At 47.0% G+C, this 19,302-nt stretch overlaps 1 protein-coding gene across 1 annotated transcript in view; it reads right to left on the bottom strand.

The window, feature by feature from the left end:
• Positions 1 to 11,351, bottom strand: part of LOC115323663 — a 59,983-nt gene extending 48,632 nt beyond the window's left edge. Inside the window, exon 1 of the mRNA XM_042292896.1 lies at positions 11,284 to 11,351. Coding sequence (XP_042148830.1) covers positions 11,284 to 11,351 — 68 coding nt within the window. The remainder of the gene's footprint in view (positions 1 to 11,283) is intronic.
• Between the last annotated feature and the right edge of the window lie 7,951 nt (positions 11,352 to 19,302).

Genomic DNA, 19,302 nt, shown 5'->3' with positions numbered 1-19,302 from the left:
ACCAGACATTGAACGCAACCTTGTATCCCCAACATTGGTCACTTTAACTATACACAAAAAATAACCTTCAATCCTTCTCCTCTTGTCCCGCACCTTAAAACAGAACAACGAATCTAACCTTCACGAAGGACTGGCAGTTTTCAAGACTGGCCCCCTCCTTTTCACCTGCTCGTCTTGCGGACAGAAACATCAAGAAGCAAGTGTTGTTAAGTTCGAACACGGAACTTTGTTTGATTGAAACGTGTGAAGTTGTTGTAAAACACTCGTGCAATGTAGGGTAACAGTACATTTGGCTCGTCTGAGACGCCCACCACAAAGATGAATATGGCCCAAGCTGAGATTATTAAACGTGAATATATCAACAAGTGAAATCCATGCTTCCACTTGTTTTCTTCTCCTGTCCTTCCATCACGACATTCAAATTCGTATGTTGGCATTTGATGGGATAGATAAAAAAACTACAAAAACAACTCTGTTTGATCTAATTTATTTATAGTAGTCATAAAAATATAAATGTAACGTATATATAACGATACGTTCCATTTTTTTAACTGTAACGGGAACGAGTTTCTTTTTCGCATATGGAACTTGTAACGGGAAAGCGTTCCAAAACTCAGAAGGAACGAGGAACGACCTTCCGTTCCTTTTTTTGAGGACCGTGTACAACACTGCACAGCTGTTACGTAAAAAACCTGGCACAACGTAATAGCTGTCTGCAGAAGCTTCGGACGTTTGAATTCTGCGTTAGCAGACAGATTTGTTTTTCTTGGCTTCCGAATCATCTTAAGTAAAGTTGTTTGAATGAATGTGTACTGCTTTCGTAAATCTTGGCTTGTGATGTCGGCATTGTAGATTATCTTATTCGTTTTGCTGGAAAGACGCAAACGACGGGCATAACAAAATCGGTTGCATATTCTGCGTACCTTGCAAAAGCACTTCCTTAGTAACCTTGCGAAAAATGCGAAACACGGAGTCCGCACCGTCCCGACTTCCCAGTCTTTTACCTGCTTTAGAGCAGTTTGCACCTGCTGGTTGCTAGCACGTATGTCTACTGAAACTGCCACTTGAAGCTAGGGGCAGTGCCAGAGAGCAAAGAGACGAAGTAAAATGTGGTGAGGTTCTGACTCCGACTAAATTACGTCCTGTTGCGTAAATATTGCTTAAAAAATTATTTTTTTCAAGGAACATTGTTTTGTAACATGCTTGTCACAATTAGGCTGTTAAAAAAAAACTTTCTTTTTTTGCAGTTACCCTTTAAGGCATCATTTTGAGTCGTATGAGCCATTAAAAAAATTACATTTTGGGGGTGTCAGTGCTTTTTTAAGTAGGACAGGCAATTTACCTGCAATACTTGCATATTTCATTAAGGCATGTGAAACTATCAGCACCTGCATTTGATGGTAGTGCCACCAGCTCCTGTAGCGCACTTTGGGAAAGACCTATAACCAGAATAGACATTTAAATAAATAAGACACAAAAGTCGCAGTTACATGTATACAACAGAAGTAAAAGACACAGGAAGAGGACTGGCATGGACAAGTGTCTGTACCAGCCCTGAACTCGACCCCACCCTCTCGCAGTAGGCAAGGTGAAAGGAAACTATTGTTACTAATCTTACCTCGAATAGACGTTGATGGCAACGAAATAAATTCCGCCACAACAGCTCCTTCAAGGGGGGCTTGGGAGCAAGGCTTTTAGAGTGCCCTGTCCCTGGCGATTTCTACCCAACAATACACGACAGTGTTGTTACTGAGAGCCGCACTTCATTGTTCTCATCCGGGTGCAAAACGTATACACACCAATCTTGTCAAGTAGAGCCAGGTGAAGGCGCTTGCAGTTTGCTTCAGACTTGCGGAGCTTCTATTTCACTATATTGAGCTCCTCTCCCTTGGCTCGCAACAGCTCCTTGAGGACCAATTCTCCATCTCCCACCACATTTTTCCCACAACTTGACATGGCTGTACTGGGTGTGGACTCGTAGATATTAAGAGCAATAATTAGATGTAAAAAGAAAAAAAAACACATTGAGCAGCATTGATGCTACAAACTTCAGGTTCTGGTTTTGTGTTGCAGCTTTACAACTACAATCATGGAATAACTGCATTAGCCTGTTTCCATACCACTGCTGCTTTGCCATTCGGGTTGAAAGTCGACAGAATGCTTGAGAGCTGAGCACGTTGGGCCTCCGCCTTTCTCTTCTGCTTAAGTTCCCTTCCATCCTATTGATTGAAATAGAATTCGGTTATAACACCAACAAGAAAACGGAAATTGGTAAGATTACCTTGCTTGCAGCAGAGAGATTCTTGGTTGGCTGGTGCGACTTGCTCAAAATAATCCGTGGCAAGGGTGACCTGCCACGCTTCAATATCATGTGACATTGAAGCGTGGCACATGTGACACAGGTCACTGAAAAAAAAAGATGACATATCAGTTTAATCCACCCAGACTTCGTACCAGGCTAGTTTAACTTCAGTCATTCGAGTGCTGCAAATCTGATTGCACAGCACAAGCGCTGGATTCGGCAAAGGCAGGTGTCTGGTATGCATGGTCCTTAGTATCTTCCCTAATCATTTCTTCTGTTTCAAGCATATACATTACCTGGTATGGACAGCTAAAACTTCTTGCGAGTATCCTGTCACCAATGAATATATATCCGTGGTGTGCCTTCTTGGCTGGTTGGTGCATAGTGGTGGAACCGTCGTGCCCTGTAAACGTCAACTTTAGTTGTGAAAGCTACAAAGCTGCTAAAGAAGTTGACTTTTACACAGCTTGGCCACTCCACCACCAAGCACCAACCAGCCATGGCGCAACGCATAGATAATTATGCACCGGTGACAGAACACCCATGAGGAGTCTTAGCTGCACATGCCAGGTGATATATGGGCTTCCAAGGGAGAGAATGAATAAACGAGGTATCAAAGACCGCGCACACCAGACATCCGTCTTCGCCAAATCCAGTGCCAGTGCCATGCAGTCGTGTATGCAGCACTTGGATGACTGAAGCTAGACTCGCTTCATACAAAATCCGGGTTCAGCTCATAATTTAATGGTTGGACTATATTCGTAAATACGTTTCACCACCAGTGCTGTCGTGCAGAGACAGCGGGTGCTAGGCAACTTTGTTAACCAGAGACGAAATAGACACCACATTACAGTGCATACTTGTCCGGATCCCACAGGATTTCGTCAAATTCATAGAAGGATTCCACAGCTGCAGTTATCTCCTTGCCCTACCGCATGCATCGCCCTTTTGGCATATGAAACACCCTGCTGCTGGAATCTCCTATGATCCCCTATCCTTATGATGCCCTATTCTTGTGTTTAGCTCCTTCGTTTGGCACCTGCAGTCATCCCTTTGATCACCCAGCTATTTTTTCTAGTGAAGGCACTGTTTTCTCAAGTGGGTCTATATCAGTTCATTGCTCGTCAATATTTCAAAGTGTAGGATAGTTATTCACAACCCACTGTATACATTCGGATAAGAGAAATGTCACAGTGCTTAAAGAAACAATGAAGACGATTTTATTTAATTTTTTTAAATGGTGTTTTAATGCTTCTTGGGAACATAGCATGCCGCCCAATTTTTTGTAGACATCTATGACGCGTATTTATGTGCCTACGAAAGAAGTAAAGAAACCGAAACTGAACCATCTCCAGTCTCGTTTCTGGGCCTCCGAAAACGGAGGTGACGTAGGAGTGACGTCAAGTGTGAATAGTCGGTATCGGTAGTATTTAGGAGATCGAGACTCTGGTTACCGCGGTGGGTTATAGCAGCGCGGTGGCGCGGTCGTTGGGTCGTTGCGCCGACTCTGTCAACATGGACGAATGCCGCTCTCGCGAGCGAGTTCGAGCTTCCTTTCAGTGACCTAACACCAACGGAACGGGAGTATGGTTGTGGCGGCCTCTGCCATCACCCGACGGAGACCGCCCAGCCGGCAACGAGCGGCCCGCATGCCGAAGGACAGACGCGGGGGAGATGCCGAAGGGAAAGCGGCAGCGATCCCGCCGTTCCGGGATCCGGTTCCTCCGCGGACGTCCTCTTTTCGTCGTCAAAGAACACGAACAGCAACCCACGCGTGAAAACTAGCTTCGCCCGAACGAATACTGGTCTTCAGTCGACCGTTAGAACAGCCATCTACAGCTACCATTTTGCAAAATCTTTCGAGTACCGTGTTCTTTTTTTAATTTTATTTTGTTGGCCCATAGTTGCTCGTTGCCGGTTTTACGTCCAGCGTAGCAAAGAAAAAAAACAATGATGCTGCTTTATTTACGGTTTAGTAATCATTTCCGATCCGATTTATACTTTTGATGGTTATTCAAGCGGAACTTAGAACAGCATTTCTAAAAATCGCGAACCAAAACCTGACAGAGGGCACGTTTCTCGTTTCGACCAATCGCTGACGCGTCTCTTGTGACGTCGCGCTCCTTGGCCCCGCATCGGTCACGTGAGCTCCGCTTCTCCTGGTTTCTCCCGCAACTCTTGGAGCGTCGCCCCAGTCGATCCCGGTACGATTATTACCGCGACTGTTTAATTGATTTGCGCGGCACACAAGCGCCGGTTTCGGCTGAAATTTGGGCAACGCAGCCTGAGACGTGCCTGGAACCCAGTTCAATCCCCAAAAAGATCTCCGAAATTGCCTTCATTGTCCCTTTAACAGTATCAGCTTGACAAACTTTTAGGTGTTTGGCTTGCCACTGGACAAATGTGCTTTGACCTTCCATATAGCCTTGACTTTCCTGTACCTCTTTCGCCTCTTTCACACGTGACTGTCAACGAAACTGAAAGATGCGTCAAACTTAAAATAATACATTGGAAGCAACACAGGTTTGTGTTAGACAGGTGACAATGAAGTGATAACAAAACTTAGGTATGTTATGGGGGTAATTAATCAGTTTTAGTACGGTTTACATGAAGAGAATACAACGATGGATAGCGAGTTCGTGCAGGCCCGTAGGTCACCATTGTAGGCAATTTCTTTGGCTGGGGGGAACTGGTAACGGGTCGGGTGTGGTTTCTGAAAGGCGGGGATTTTTAGGGTAGGGGAGTTAACACGGGGATTTTTCATTGTGGGTTCTAGACACAAGTGCTCGGGATTAAGTTACCTCATGCACCCCCCCCCCCCCTGTCCGTCGGGTATCGTATGCCCAAATCCTAGCCAAGCCTTTCGGCGTTTCGACTTGTTGAAGCGACACTTGATGGGATCTGGCAGTCCATTCACATAACCGGTGGAGCACCCAAATGGTGCACAGAGGGCAGGTATTGCATCACCATCTCCGATTCTACTTTCAATCAAGGCAAAATGGAAGGTTTCTTTTCAAATATTCAAGAAAGGAAGTGAATATTTTGGCGGCAGATAACATAGCACCTTGATATGAAAATTGTTGGCAGTGCTCTTTTATTGGCTGGCTGTTGTCAAGGTTTGTGAGGTCTGCGGTCCTGGTCCCTAAATGTATTTTTTTTTTTTGCCTCTAAAGATGGTGGTTGCAGATTCCATGCTAGGAACGCCATACGCGATGGTTTAAACCCGTGACCGAGGTCGAAAACGGGAAAAAACTTAGTGAGAGAGAAAAAAGGAGACAGGCAACGTCTCAACATCAAATTTCAGTGCCATTTTTATAAGAGTAAAGCTATACGCACTACGTCGTGCATCTCGACCGGAAATGGCTATACGCACTACACGGATAGCTCGTGCCATTTGGGACATTCTTTCTGGAAGGTGCGTGTATCACTGGTGAGCGCGTTAACACCCCCCTTCCACCTGCGTTCACGCCGCTTCGCGGCTACAGTGTACGGCTCCTAATTACAAAACTTAAACTTGGGTTGCCGGCATACAGCCGGCAACCCAAGCCCCGCTGCCCCCGACTGTACCTCCGGAAGGGGAGTCCCATACCATTTAGTTCTGCGAAGTTTCGTCGACAACATTCGGTTTTGATGAAAATCATCGCTGGAAAAGGGGAACAAAAGGGACAAAAGATAAACACAAATCTCCAAACACAGCTAGCTGACTGGTGTGCGACCGAAAAAATCCCCCTGGTCCGAGTATTGAACCCAGGACCTCTGCAATCTGCATTACAGGTGGAGCGCTCTACCAACTGAGCTAACCAGGGGTTAGACGTCAGTAGGGCGAACGGGTTTTATCAGCCGCCACCAATCTAACACCAACAAGGGTGCAGCTTGCAATTTAAGGTTATTATTATAATGCAATTAAATGCAAAAGTGCAAATCAGCTGGTGAAGAATGACGAAAATTTTCGTAATTTTTGTCCAGCTTGCTTGCACCTTTGCATTTAATTGCATTACAATAATTTTTTTTCTGAGTTATTTGTAAAAAAGAAATGTCGTAAACATCACCAAAAGTTCACCAAAAAAATGTTTTAGAAAAAAAAAGTACGCCTACACTGGCGGTTGATATGCAGAGAGTTTGGTCTTTTGTTGGGAAGTGTAGGAGACATATGTGGAGGCGCCACTGGCTGAAAGCGGGCTGCGCATGTTACAGGGCGTCTTTGGAAATTTGAATGTGGCCAACCAGAAGCCGGAAATAATACTCTGGCGGTGGCCGCGCCAAGTGCATCGGAGTAACTCTTGATGACTGAAAATATGGTGCACGTGATGCTTCAATCACGGTCATCCAAAATCATGGTGGAAGAGTGCGACTAGCGAAACGATTGACATAATCCGCGTACGCCAAGCGCTGAGAATCTGCCGCCCGAGCGGTCACACTCTTACCGAGCTAAACAGAGTTGAGCAACGCATTCGTTTCTTATACCCAGGTAGCACACTTGCTTGGTTTAGCTGGGGCCAGGGTTGGCACTTAGTTGTGATAGGTTGACCACGACTGCCCAGTCATTTACGTCTGTATGCCAGCCTGGCGTTTCACAGTCTTGCCTTGCTCCAGAAAGCCACGGAACGGCCAGGGAACGCCTTCCCTGGTTGACCAATCAATTTCCTTGGTCATTGATGGCCAGTGTAAACAGGCCGCTACCAGTTTTTGATGTACCCTGGCTGTCTGTTGATTTTCCTCGGTCAGAGATGGCCAGGGTAGCAGTGCCTCTGCCAAGCTTTGGGGTTTCATGGTAGTTCGCAGAAATTCCCTGGTCCGCTCAACACAAGCAACAGCCAATATTCGGGCATGTTGCCGGATCGAAGATAGGGTGAGCCAAGGAATGTCAGGGAATTGCCGCTATGCAATAATCCGTGGCTCAAGCTCGTATTTTATTGAACCCAGAATGCCCGCTGAAAGCCACTGCTACTCTATAGTTCGTTGAACTTTTTCCATTTTTTTTTTTACTTCGTATGAGCGTTCTCTTAACATATTTTTGGTGCTTTGTGGCAAGAGTCTTCGCACTAGAAAGTGACGTTTGAGTGCAAGAAGTCTGTTTTAGCTTGAGACATAAAAAAAGAACACGTTTTCCCCATTGAAAAAAAAAAAGAAACTATTTGAAAACAGTTTGGATATGAACAGGCCAAACCCGAAATGAACTGGTTGTAGTGGAAATGTACCGGACAAATTGGAAATAAAACTATCGAAATTGGTCGCACTCGAACTTTATAATTTTCCCGCTTTTTACCGCGGCCTTTATCTACCCTGGCTTGCACGGAGAAACCGCTTCAAGCGCAAGTGCCCGAGGCACTTGCGCTTGGAAAAGCGCGGGAAAGATCCCGCACTCTCCAGATGAATCACGCGCCTGAAATGCGCCAGTGCCCCGTGAGCAGGGATGATGCAGTCTCCCCGCGCGCAGCGCGGATGCCTTGAAAGAGGACAGCTGCTCACGTGCAAGGACAGGGAGCGCGCGGGCCAATCAGCGCGGCCCTCGCGTACGCTCGAAGCGCCAGTTTTGAGACGGTGGCCGGCGCAGTTCCGAAACCCCCCCCCCCCAAAAAAAGGAAAGAAAACCGGATCTGGCGTTAGTGGCGCGAACTAGTCTTTGTTCGCGCTGCTGTTCTGCTTGGGGAGGTTACAAGTTGCTGTGTTTGAATAAGATAGTTTGCCGGTGCCTTGAGTGCTGCCTCTGCCGTTGGTTCCTGTGGCTGATGACGTCCTCCGCCTGAGTTCCACTCGCTCATGGGCGAAATGGCTGCATCCCAGACCGGCGTGTTCGGAATTCGCTCCGTCCTCATTGCAGCGCGAGCACTGGCTGTCTCTGTCTCGGCGCCAGCGAACCAGGTAAGCAGGCTCGACCATTTGGATTCATTTTCATAATCAGGTCATGTGAAACCAAACCTTTTCGCAACCCCATTTGGAACAGCCATGCTAGTAATACAACCGCCAGTGTGTACATTCAGCCTCAGAGATCCTCTACCGCAGTGGTTAACCACTGTGGTAGAGAATCCTGCTGTTGTTGCCCCTTCCTGCCTTCCTAGTCTGTCGTCCGCTATGCAACGAAAAGGCTGAACCGCATGTAAGCGATTAAGCGAGCGACGAGAGTCAGTGACGAGCGGCGGAGATTTCCCACGGTCGCTTGTCGCATCGCTCGGTTTTTGGATTTCTAGAAATCGTCGCTCATCGCCTTGGTCGCTTGCTCCCGTCGCTTTCATGCGGTTTGCCGCGTCGCGCGAGTGACCGAACGACAGTGAAGCGGATCGTCGTCGCTTGTCTCGTGGCTTGTCAAATCTCTTACATGCGGTTTCTACGTAATTGCCGCGAGACTGGCACCACATGCACGATTGGCACACGCTTCCATATTCACTCTCATACTGTTTATGATAGTGCATATTTTTTATTAGTGGCATTAGTTACATACCGCTTTAGAACAGACGGGTGCAAATAAATCTGCCATGGTCTAATTACTGATGTTTATTCTTTTTTCCAGATGCCTTGCGGTACTATGTTAGCCACCACCGGAACCCCGACACTCCAGAAGATGTGGAAATTCTCGCCAACCGCCTGGGACACATGAATAATATCATGCCAATTTTTTCGCATTGTGCATATGTTTTTATGTTTATTTTTGCAGCCTGCAGTATGTATTTTTTTGTAGAAATAAATTGAATTATATTAATTTACGACGTGTGTTGTCAATATCACGAGTTAAACTGGTTTAACTGCATGGTGAATTTCTATTGTCTAGCCAAGCTTGGCTGACCACCCGGTCACTAACCTGGCCCATGCTGTATATACAATAAAGAGCCAAACTTGGGGCACCACTGAGCTTCCCGCCTGGCCCAGGCCATAATTCCAGTGGCGGGCCAGTCCATGGCTACACAGGGAACTGCCGGTGGTCGCCAGACTGGCATACCAGGATGGGGCGCCTAGAGCCATGGTGCAAAACAATATAGGCCCACTGAAACTTCCTTGGCTACCCAGTCTGGCTCAAGCTTGAGCCGGTCGTAATGTGCTGCTTGGGTATCTTTCTGCATGATCATGATCGAAAGATCACGTTCATCATATTTTCAGTCATGGAGGGTTACTACACTTCACTTTAATGTGCTTACTAAAACTATATACAAACATATACCTTTGATTAAAACAGTTTCTCGCTACCACCACTAGGGGATTCTTTTCGGCTTCTGGTTGGCCAAGAGAGCATGTCAAGCCCACTTTCTGCGTCTGGTGCACGCCCTGGTTCTGCCCGTACCTCCCATTGACCAATATCTCTCTATACACGCCTCTGCACTAAGCTACGCCACCGCTTCAGAAGCTCGTTGTAACCATTCGCTTTATAGGAGTTTTGCGTCGTGCGTATACCCATTTCCGGTCGAGGTGGACGACGTAGTGCGTACAGCTTTACGCTTTTAAAAATGTTTCATGAACGTCATGTTTCACCCCGCGTACGCTGTTCCGTGATGGTTTAAACAACCCTGAATTAATTTCAGATATCAAAATTCTTTGCACAGGCCACTGAAGCGGCTGAGGTGAGCAGCGGGAGATTGGAGTTGTTGCAATGTCAGCTTTCACTTTAAGTCGCGCGTTGTAAGAGAAAAGCGGTTCACGCTGATACGACGAGAAACAGAACAGCCCATGGAGCGCCTCCAACCCCGCCGAACTTGCTCCGCGGGATTTCACAGATCTATCCGAAACTTGACCGAGCGCATGCGTAATTTCCTTTTTAACTGGACAATGCACATGCGTGGGGAGGTTGGCGAGGTCACCGGACCGGTCCGGTCGATCGGGCCGTCGAGTTGGATCTGTTCGGATGCATCGGTTGTTTACGCAGGATTGTGACGGCTCGAACACTTCTACCTCGCATGGATCAGGGATACAAAACCGGGACTGGAGCGTAAAAATCGCAAGTGCTGACTTGTGTGGTCGTGAGAGGAAGAACGAGAAAAAGAACGACAGAAAAATCTGGAGGCAGACGCAAGGTTAGGCCTGTTCATTCTGCAGCCAATGATTGTTTACCTTTTTACACTGCATGCCGCCGGCGTTTTCTTGTGCAATAAAGCAAGAACACATTAGGCAGCGATCGTGCATGTGATGGTTTGCTACCTCATTGTTTGTGTTTATTCAAGTCATACCAGCAATCTGAACTCCACTTATGGCAATCGCTGTGCGTGCCCCGCCACGTCGAGGCGGCCGAAAGGTATGTGACGGTGGCGAACGCCGACGTCTACTTCGTTATTCGTGACACGGGCTCTACGGCACGGACATTTTCGCCCGGCCTGTGTCGCGTGTTATATCTGCAGCTAAACAGTGACAGTTTTCAATGGTCGTCGGAAAGATCAGTTGGCTGAGGCGTTGGTGGGCTTGCCAAGCTCGAGCAGAGGCCATTTGAACGGCCGAGGGGGAAGCGGGGGAAAATGCGAGTTTATCTTCCGTTCGTCGATTCTTAGCGGGTCCCATAGAGCGGAATCTCGCCTCCCTCGCCGATTTTGGAAAGCACTCTGGATCTACGAGTGGAATTCACCATTAGACTAATCGGCGACCCGTGCGTCTCTAGTTATTATAGCTGATTGTTCGCGGCGGTCTACGCAAGCTATCACGGCATCTGGGTTGGAAAACAACGCTCCTACCATGAAACTGCGACCGCCGGCACTACAAACAACGCGAATATCGCAAACCCGAGCTGCCGTGCCGGCCAAATGTCCACTTCGTTCGAAGAAAGGAAACAACAAAGCGCGGGAGATGGCACCGTGCAACATACAATACTACACTTGGGAAATTTAATACGTCCGCATGCTTCAAATAGTCTACCACACTAACTTATTAAAGGAGCAATGCTATCACTTACCTGCCATTTCGTTCACGAAGGCCGGGTAATAGCCTTCGTCTTCACCATCTTCGCCACGCCAATACGCCTATACCCTAGACAACTTGTCGAAGTCACCTGGTGTCTTCGGACTAACTCTTTTATCAGGGAAACTGGAAGAATGGCACGTTGGCCTTCTTGCTCGTACCGTACGTACGCGAACATGCTGACGAACTACGAGCGTACGAGGTTCAGAAAGACAAACAACGTAAACAGACCAAGGTAACAAAGCAACAAGCTGTGCGGATTGGATTGGATTGGCTGAACAAATAAAACATTTCTGAATTGGCTTACTTCGGCAATGTGAACGCGATGAGTAAACGAAAAACTCTGTCCATATACACTAAATATTTTTTTCTTTAGTAGTCATTATTTTAACCATATATTTGCTAAGGCAGCTAACATTCGGTTCAACATGCACGAACGCATCATGATCAACAAGCATAATTTATTTATCGACATAGCAGTTGGGCAAACGCTGGGTGTGACTTGTGTCGTCTGCTCCCAAACTCGATGGTCCTCGAAACGAAATTAAGAAACAGTCTGCTCGTTTCATCGCATTCGTGCACTGGATCTACGCTCACTAGCAGTGCTCTCCGCATTTCACGTCATTTTCTTAAAAACTTTGTACTTTGAATCGCTGGACGCGATGTGTAATATCACATTTCGTTAATTTCAACAGCAATATGACAAGTCTTCCATCCTATAAGCGACGGAAGCGGTACCTTGGTGTGGGCGAAGAATTGCTGATTCCCAAGTCAACGTATTACCACCGGCTGAAAGAAGTAGGAAGTTTAGATTCGCGGATTCCGATATCAGAACCAAGTTCACCAGAAATATCTGACGACTCCAACATTGGTGGCGATCTGGAGGGCGAAGACGAGCAAGAGCCGATCGACTCCGATAGCAGCCGAGATGTATGCACGTCGTCCCCGGTGCCGCCAGAATTGGCGATCGACTACGGTAATAGCCAAGATCTTTGCGCGTCATCCCCAGTGCCGGCAGAAAGAAGCGTCAATGAAGAAACGATGAGTGACTCGGCGAGTGATCGCGACTTTATCGAGACGTCTGACGATGAGTGCAGCGCGGCCAGCGACTTCTATGAGGAGCCGTCCGACTTCCAGCCAGGGCCAGTTTTCGAGGACATACTCTCGTCGTGCTTCGAACAGTTCGGAGCGAAAAACTGCCGAACACAGAGACGACCAAGGCAGGAGCGATTGCCATGGTAATGTAATTTATCGCTGGAAATGGCTTAACTTGGACTGCGCGTGGGCAGTGTGTCTGCATGATTAATACCATTTTCGGCAAAGATGTCCTGCCTCAGACGAAGTATGTTTTTCGGAAACTTTGGGCTGGCAAAACTAAGGACCTGGTTAACTACCACTACCTCTGCCCAAGTTGTGAGGGCATGATGAAGATGGAAGGCGCGGCAGGACATTGCGAAGTCTGCCAGCAGAAGGCAACTCAAAAAAGCTACGGGCGCAAGGCTCATTTTTTATGATGCTGGACATGGAAAAGCAAGTCAAGTTCCTTATTGGCAAGACCAAGGATGCCCTCGGGGAGAACCTGCTTCGACCTGCTGCAAGCCCCGATGACCCCATCACAGACATCACCACGGGCAAGGGATACCGAAAGATACGTAAAGAGGCGAAGTTGGCAGTCGATGACTTGATGCTGACCATCAACACGGATGGTAGTCCCGTCTTTGAGTCCTCAAAGACCTCTGTCTGGCCTATCCAGTTCGACATCAACGAGCTGCCACCTCATGTGCGCTTCAAGCATCCAACCCTGGCCGGCCTCTGGTTCGGGAAAACTCATCCAAATATGCAGACTTTCATCGGCACATTTGTGGAAGCAGTGAACTCTATGCAGCTCCTCAAGTGAAAGCATGGGTCCCACCTGCACCAGTCCAAGGCCTTCGTCCTCTGCTGCTCCGTGGATGCCCCGGTACGAGCAGCAGTTCAGAACATGGTGCTGTTCAACGGTTACCATGGCTGTCCATGGTGTCTGTTCACGGGCGAATACCGTGAAGGTAGGGAATAATTATAGTCATAGGGCGAGCAAGTCGTCTTCTTCTCATGGAGAGGGTAGAAGAGGTGTCAAAAGTGACGTCACGACGCCGCATTCTGATTGGACGATGCTGACGTGGGGAAACATAGCTTTGTCGTCTGCTAGTCATAGCAGTGGCTGCCGTGCCTGCCTTGCCTGTCAGAGATCCACCGATTCTGTATGGACTAGGGCTCTATCTTCGTCAAACGGTAGGGGAAATAGCTCGAAGGGCATTCTGAATTAATTTATTTATGCTCTGTGCGCTAACGCGTATTGGAACGGTAAAGCCAAAATCTGTTTGTTGTATTTCAAAGTTTGACACAACTGAACTGTAAAATAATGGGAGGGGAGAATGACGTAACTATTGACACATCCCCTACCCTCTCCGTGAGAAGCACACAATTTGCTTGCTGTATTGAGTGAACAGACCAGTATAGCGATGATTTGGGTGGCCTGCAGTAATGAGACGGATTTGTATGCAACGCTTTGGATTAATTAATGTTGTCTTTCACAGGGAGCATGCGGTACATCGCTGATGAGCTTCCAGCTCTCAGGTCATCAGCTATGGTTTCCCGCGACATGCAGCTGGCACTGGCATTCAAGGATAGTGTCAATCGCATCAAAGGCCCTTCGGTAATGATGAACCTCCCAGGTGCGTCTCTTTTTGCTGTTTATCTACCCCGAGTGTCTTTTTAAGCACAAAATATGTTTGTGGGCAGGTTTCAGCACTTATACACTGACGCTTTGATCTCACTTTGAACGGTCTTTCTCCGTGTATTTGCAAGAATTTAGTACAGAGGTGCGGCTAGGTGGGTCAAGCATGGAGTTAAAATATCGACTGATGAACTTTCCTCGTTCACGAAAGAAAAATGAAGAACCTGTCTTGGGCAATCTACAGCGCCGTTTTCCAGTTGACGCAGACTGTGCTTGTTCACTTGAAGACGCTGCCAACAGATGGCGTAACTGCATCGAAAGCATGCGGGGTGATATAATTCGGGTCTTGATAGCAGATGACTTGGCGAAAGTTTCTCAGTTGTGCCATTGTTGGTGGCGTCTCTAAGTGAACGAGCACCGTCTGCGTTGCCCGCAAAATGGCAGCGTAAATTGCCCAAAACACGTTCTTTTTTTGGTATTTCTTGAACGAGAGAAGTTCGTCCATTAATGTTTTAACTCTATGCTTGCACCACCTAGCCGCACCTCTGTAGTAAATTCCAGCAGAGTATGTTGAGAAACCGATTTTTTCTGACCGTTCGATTTGATATTGAAGAATTGGTGTACATGCTGTAGTGACATCTTCCTGAATCCTGGGAAACGAAAGTCTGCAGCGGAAGTGTGTCGTTCGAGACAGAAGTCGATCAGGCAAAATGTTAATGCCTTAAAAGCTCTGGAGAAGACGTAAATTGAACTGGGGTCTTTCGTGTTGTGAAGCTGTTGCTTAATTAGTTGCGCTAGTAGAGGGCACAAGGAAAGCGAGCTCGATATGTCATCTCTCAGCTGCTGACAGTTCCGAATGCACTGATCTAAAGTAAATTTTTGTAACTTTGAGTTTAAGAGCCTACCGGCGTCCAGTGCTGCTGTGTCTGTGTTGTCGCTTGATAGGGCCCACTGCGCTAGCTAGGATCCACTCGAACAAGATTACAAACATTGCCACACTCACTCAAATGGTACGAGAGTTTGCACGAGCAACGCCACCTACACTCATATCACCTCAAGAAAGGAGTATGTTTTGTGCATAATTCCTGTGTTGCGCAAAGTAATTCTTACAAGAGTTTGTTACCAAAGAAAGAAACAAGGCTCTTTTGCATTTGCAATGTGCACAATTTGACAAAAGGACAAATACCTCGTTCTGCATGCACCCTTAGTATTTTAACCTCCCCATATAAAAGAAGTTAATATCGCTCCGCAAGATGCCTTACTTTTTCGTTATAGTTCTTGAGCGGGAAATGAGTATAGACGAACTTCAAGCCTTACCGCTGAATTTTCAGTGTCATCTAAAATATGTTGGCGCAGGGCCCACATTGAACATGAGTGTCACACCAGTATTTGGCTTAAAATCATCATGCCGCGTGTGCGTTGCGGTCGACAGGTGGTATAGCACCTGACTATCACGCAGAAGTCCCAGGTTCGAATCCCGGGACTGGATAACACTTTTTGTTAATTAGTAAATCCCGTGGTTTTCGAAAATTGGAGAATGTTGTCGTTTGTTCTAGATCAGAATGTTCTAGTGCCAAATGAAGTGGCTATAAAAGTATCTCCGCATGGCCGTAGGAATTCATTCCAGCGCCAGCTTTGATCCTGCTGTTATGCCGAGATTCGACGCCTGCGACGCCCTGCTATTCCCTTTTAATTTTGGCAAACGTTCGCCCCCATTAAACATTCATTTTCTTCACTCATGTTTTGCCTCGCCACTAGTTATTCGTGACAATGTTCTTACTGATTAGTCTGGCCCGGATACATAAGCTCTAGAAACGTTCAAAATAGGCAAGTATTTAGGCTCCAAAAGCCCGATATAGTGAGTGAAAAAGGCACATTAAGCTTGACATCGATTCTGTTAACTGCGCCGCGAGAAAACATTACATAATACCACGAAGCGTAACGCTTTTTCTGATTTAAAACTGAACGAGCGATTTAAGTTGCTACAGAAACAGAATGCCATGGCAATAATGAGAAAAGGCCAGCCCTCCCCTGCCTTACACCAAAGCTCGGAACTACTGAGTTTCGTGAGAGTGGGCTGCAATGAATGACATCTTCAGGATTTCAAACAAAGCTTCTTCTATTCTTCCCAAACATTACTTTGTACTTTCACTAAGTTCTTTCAAAGTTACTCTATGTTAGACTTGTCCATGTGAAGCACAAATCTTCATCTGGACTAAGCTCTTCTTCTTGAAGGAATTCATCTTTTTTCAGTTAGTGCATTTCATTCTTATCTTTAGCAGAGTTGAAAGTTCCTCAATTCTTTTTGTCCCTACATTTTACTAGTGGTACTGCCCTGCCTGTCACTTTGAAGTCCTCCTTGTGCATTTTCGTACGGAGATTGCTGAAGCGGTCTCCGCTCGTGGGTGCAAGCAGAATGAAATATTTTAAAAATAGCGGTATGCTAGAGAAGCGAACAAAGACGATATAAGACCTTTAAATTGGCATAATAAGGGCAAACAAATTAAAAAAAAATGGTGCTTTCTGAAGGAAATTAGAAAAAAAGGCAGGGGCTCTTTGAAAGGCCCTACTTATTAGACACGAGTCCCAGCCAAATGCTGACGCAGAACTCATGTCCAGTCTGTGCAAAGTGCTACCTTGTTCGAGGTGATAACGAAAATCCAGCACTGGGGCTTTAAGCTTGACTAGGCAGTGTTGGCAGGAGATGAGGGGGGAGAGAGAAGTACATACTCGGGGGAGGGGGGGGGGGGGGTAAAGGGGAAGGTGCTACGCCGCAGGGTCAAAGCTGGGACTTGCAACAGCTAGAGAAGCAAACTTGGTGTTTCACTTCCGGTGGAGTGAAACTTTCTTTGGTGGGGCTTTCTTTCGGAGGTGACGACGAGAGTGTTTGCGTCGTCGAGGCACAAAATGTGCACCAAGTTCATTTCTACAGCACATTCGGTCACAAGTGCCTTTGCAACGACAGTGCAGGAACTGGAGTAAATTGTTTTGTATTTTGGTTTATTTTAAATTATTTGTTTTTTTAGAAAATGTTAAGTTCACAAATTTTCCATGCATAAAAATTCTAAACCATTGTATATGTAGTCTCTTTGCAATACCACAAGCTGGGATCTCACAATTTACTAAATAATTAGCCATCTCGAACCTTTTGGATGGATAACTGAAGCAGAATTATAGCCCTAGTGCAGTACGGCTGGTGACCACCTTACGGCTCACAGATCATTATTTATAGTGACCACACCCCGGTTTCTTTCAGAGGTCATATGGAATTCATGGGAGATGTTTGCATGCTCGCAGGTTTTGATCTCGTCACTGGCTACAGTGTCGTGTACATGCATTGGGTGCTGCAGGGGGTGGCAAGGCAGGTGGCTGAAGTGCTTTTCTCCTCGTCAAACTCAAACCAGCATTTCTTCATAGGTACAGTACCTATCCGTCATACCTCTTGCGCTTAAGTTCCTCCGAGTTTCGCGAATGCTGACCAGACAAACTTCCTTCTGGTTTTGAATTGCAGGAACTGCGGCCACTTTGGCGAGGGTCAACGCTAGGCTTCTCTGCATAAAGCCTCCACATGGCATCACCAGTCTTCCTCGGTCATTGTGTGAGCGAAGCTACCGGAAAGCATCGGAGTGGCGCAACTGGCTGCTCTTCTACATGCTCCCCTGCCTGCAGGGCATTCTTCCAGTAGGCAACTGGAAGCTGCTTGCAAAGCTCTGTGAGGCTGTCCACATTCTTTTGAGGGACAGCATCGCTCTTCATGAGACTTAACCGGCAGGTAAGTTGGCACTCAGGAATAAGAATAAAATTTCAAAAACTAATTATTTTTGGTTTGGACGACTATTACGCTAGCAGTCATGGAATGCTAATAAAAGTGTTACTGCAGACAGAAGTTATGAAAGTGCTGATAATAACAGAGGGGATGGTCATACGCATTGCAACAGTTCCAATGTAATGTCTATATTTCACAGTATATTGTCCCACTAACTTCGGGCATTCCACGAAATAAGTAGGCTAATGGAAAAAAATGTGAAGCAGCATTTCAACGGGCACGGAGGGTGATGATGTATTGGAGTAGTTTCCATCTGGTGACTGCAATCAGTTATGTAGAGCTGGAATGTTTTATATCCCTTTAATCACCCAGGCACATAGCCACGGGGGAGGCCCATGGGGCCCGCCTCCCCCCCCCCCTAGAAATCTTCCATTTTGCGAAAACCTCCACCCCCCCTCCTCTTCATCCAGCATTTTGTCATGGGCGCCCCCCCCCCCCCCCCCCCTCAAAGCAATATCCTGGCTATGCGCCTGTAATCACCCATAAGGGCATGTCGTGTGGCATTCGCTAAGCTTTTATGAAATGAGTGGTGCTCCCAAAACACAAAAATTCCCTCGGAGGTCACATTGGTCACTGAAGTGGCTTCTCACTCGGCAAGGGATACCAGCGGCTGAGGTGCTACTGGTCCACAACTCAAAGTACGTGGTGCAAACGCTTGTGCTGCACCACCTGGAGATCTCACCCCTGCCCATATTGACCTGGGTTACCTTGGTACCAGCGTGTGGTTATGTATCGCTACTGCATGGCGCACGTTAGAGGATGGGCACGGCTTGGGACCTCGGCCTGGCGGTTATACTGAAGCGACAACATTTGTTTATCTACAGCAAATATATCAGGTGCCCTTCAGGCAGACTAACTTCCCGCTATCTATAATTCCGCGCAACAAATCATCCCCGTCAGACAATCGCACCCAAAACATGCACTAGCGTGGAAACATTCATCATTTAATGAGTTTGTTCCACTGTACTCGTACCCGTGCATATGCACTTGCCACATAGCAGCGAGTTCGTTTCTCCACTCCCTAAGTGGCTGCACTCACCAAATTTGTTTCTGTGCCAGCACTCTCAGGAAGCTGCACTCACTTGAACCAAGAAAATCGGGGGTGCACCAGAATGCAATCCCATCATGCATTGCTCAGCTTGTCTATTTTATGTACTAGCGAAGGTGAAAACCTAAATCGAAAGTCTTGAGCTGCACCACTCGGGATGAATATGTCACGTAAACCAGCACTAGCAGCAGCGCTACTCGAGCGTACTTCCTTTGACAGAATATAAAAAAAAAACTTTTTCAAGTGATTGAAAACAACATAAGACTGACATGTCTAAAAATAGTCAATGTTCTGTTACGACGATGAGGGGCGTGATGCTTGGATCTGCAATGCAGTGCCTCAATGCTTGATCGGCAGTTATGAGCATACCTCGGCAAACCTCACTCATAAGGGCCCTCACTCACCCTCACTCACCTTCATCTTCACAGGTGAGGTGAGGGTGAGTGAGTTTCTGAACCAGGAAAATTCATGATTGTGAGGGTGAGTGAGGGCCGTGAGGGCTGTGAAGGCGGTGAGGGCCGTGAGGGCTGTGAGGGCGG

Source organism: Ixodes scapularis, unplaced genomic scaffold (genome assembly GCF_016920785.2).
Source record: "Ixodes scapularis isolate PalLabHiFi unplaced genomic scaffold, ASM1692078v2 PGA_scaffold3__209_contigs__length_174095766, whole genome shotgun sequence".
NCBI lineage: Eukaryota > Metazoa > Arthropoda > Arachnida > Ixodida > Ixodidae > Ixodes > Ixodes scapularis.
This window is presented reverse-complemented; position numbering and strand designations above follow the sequence as displayed.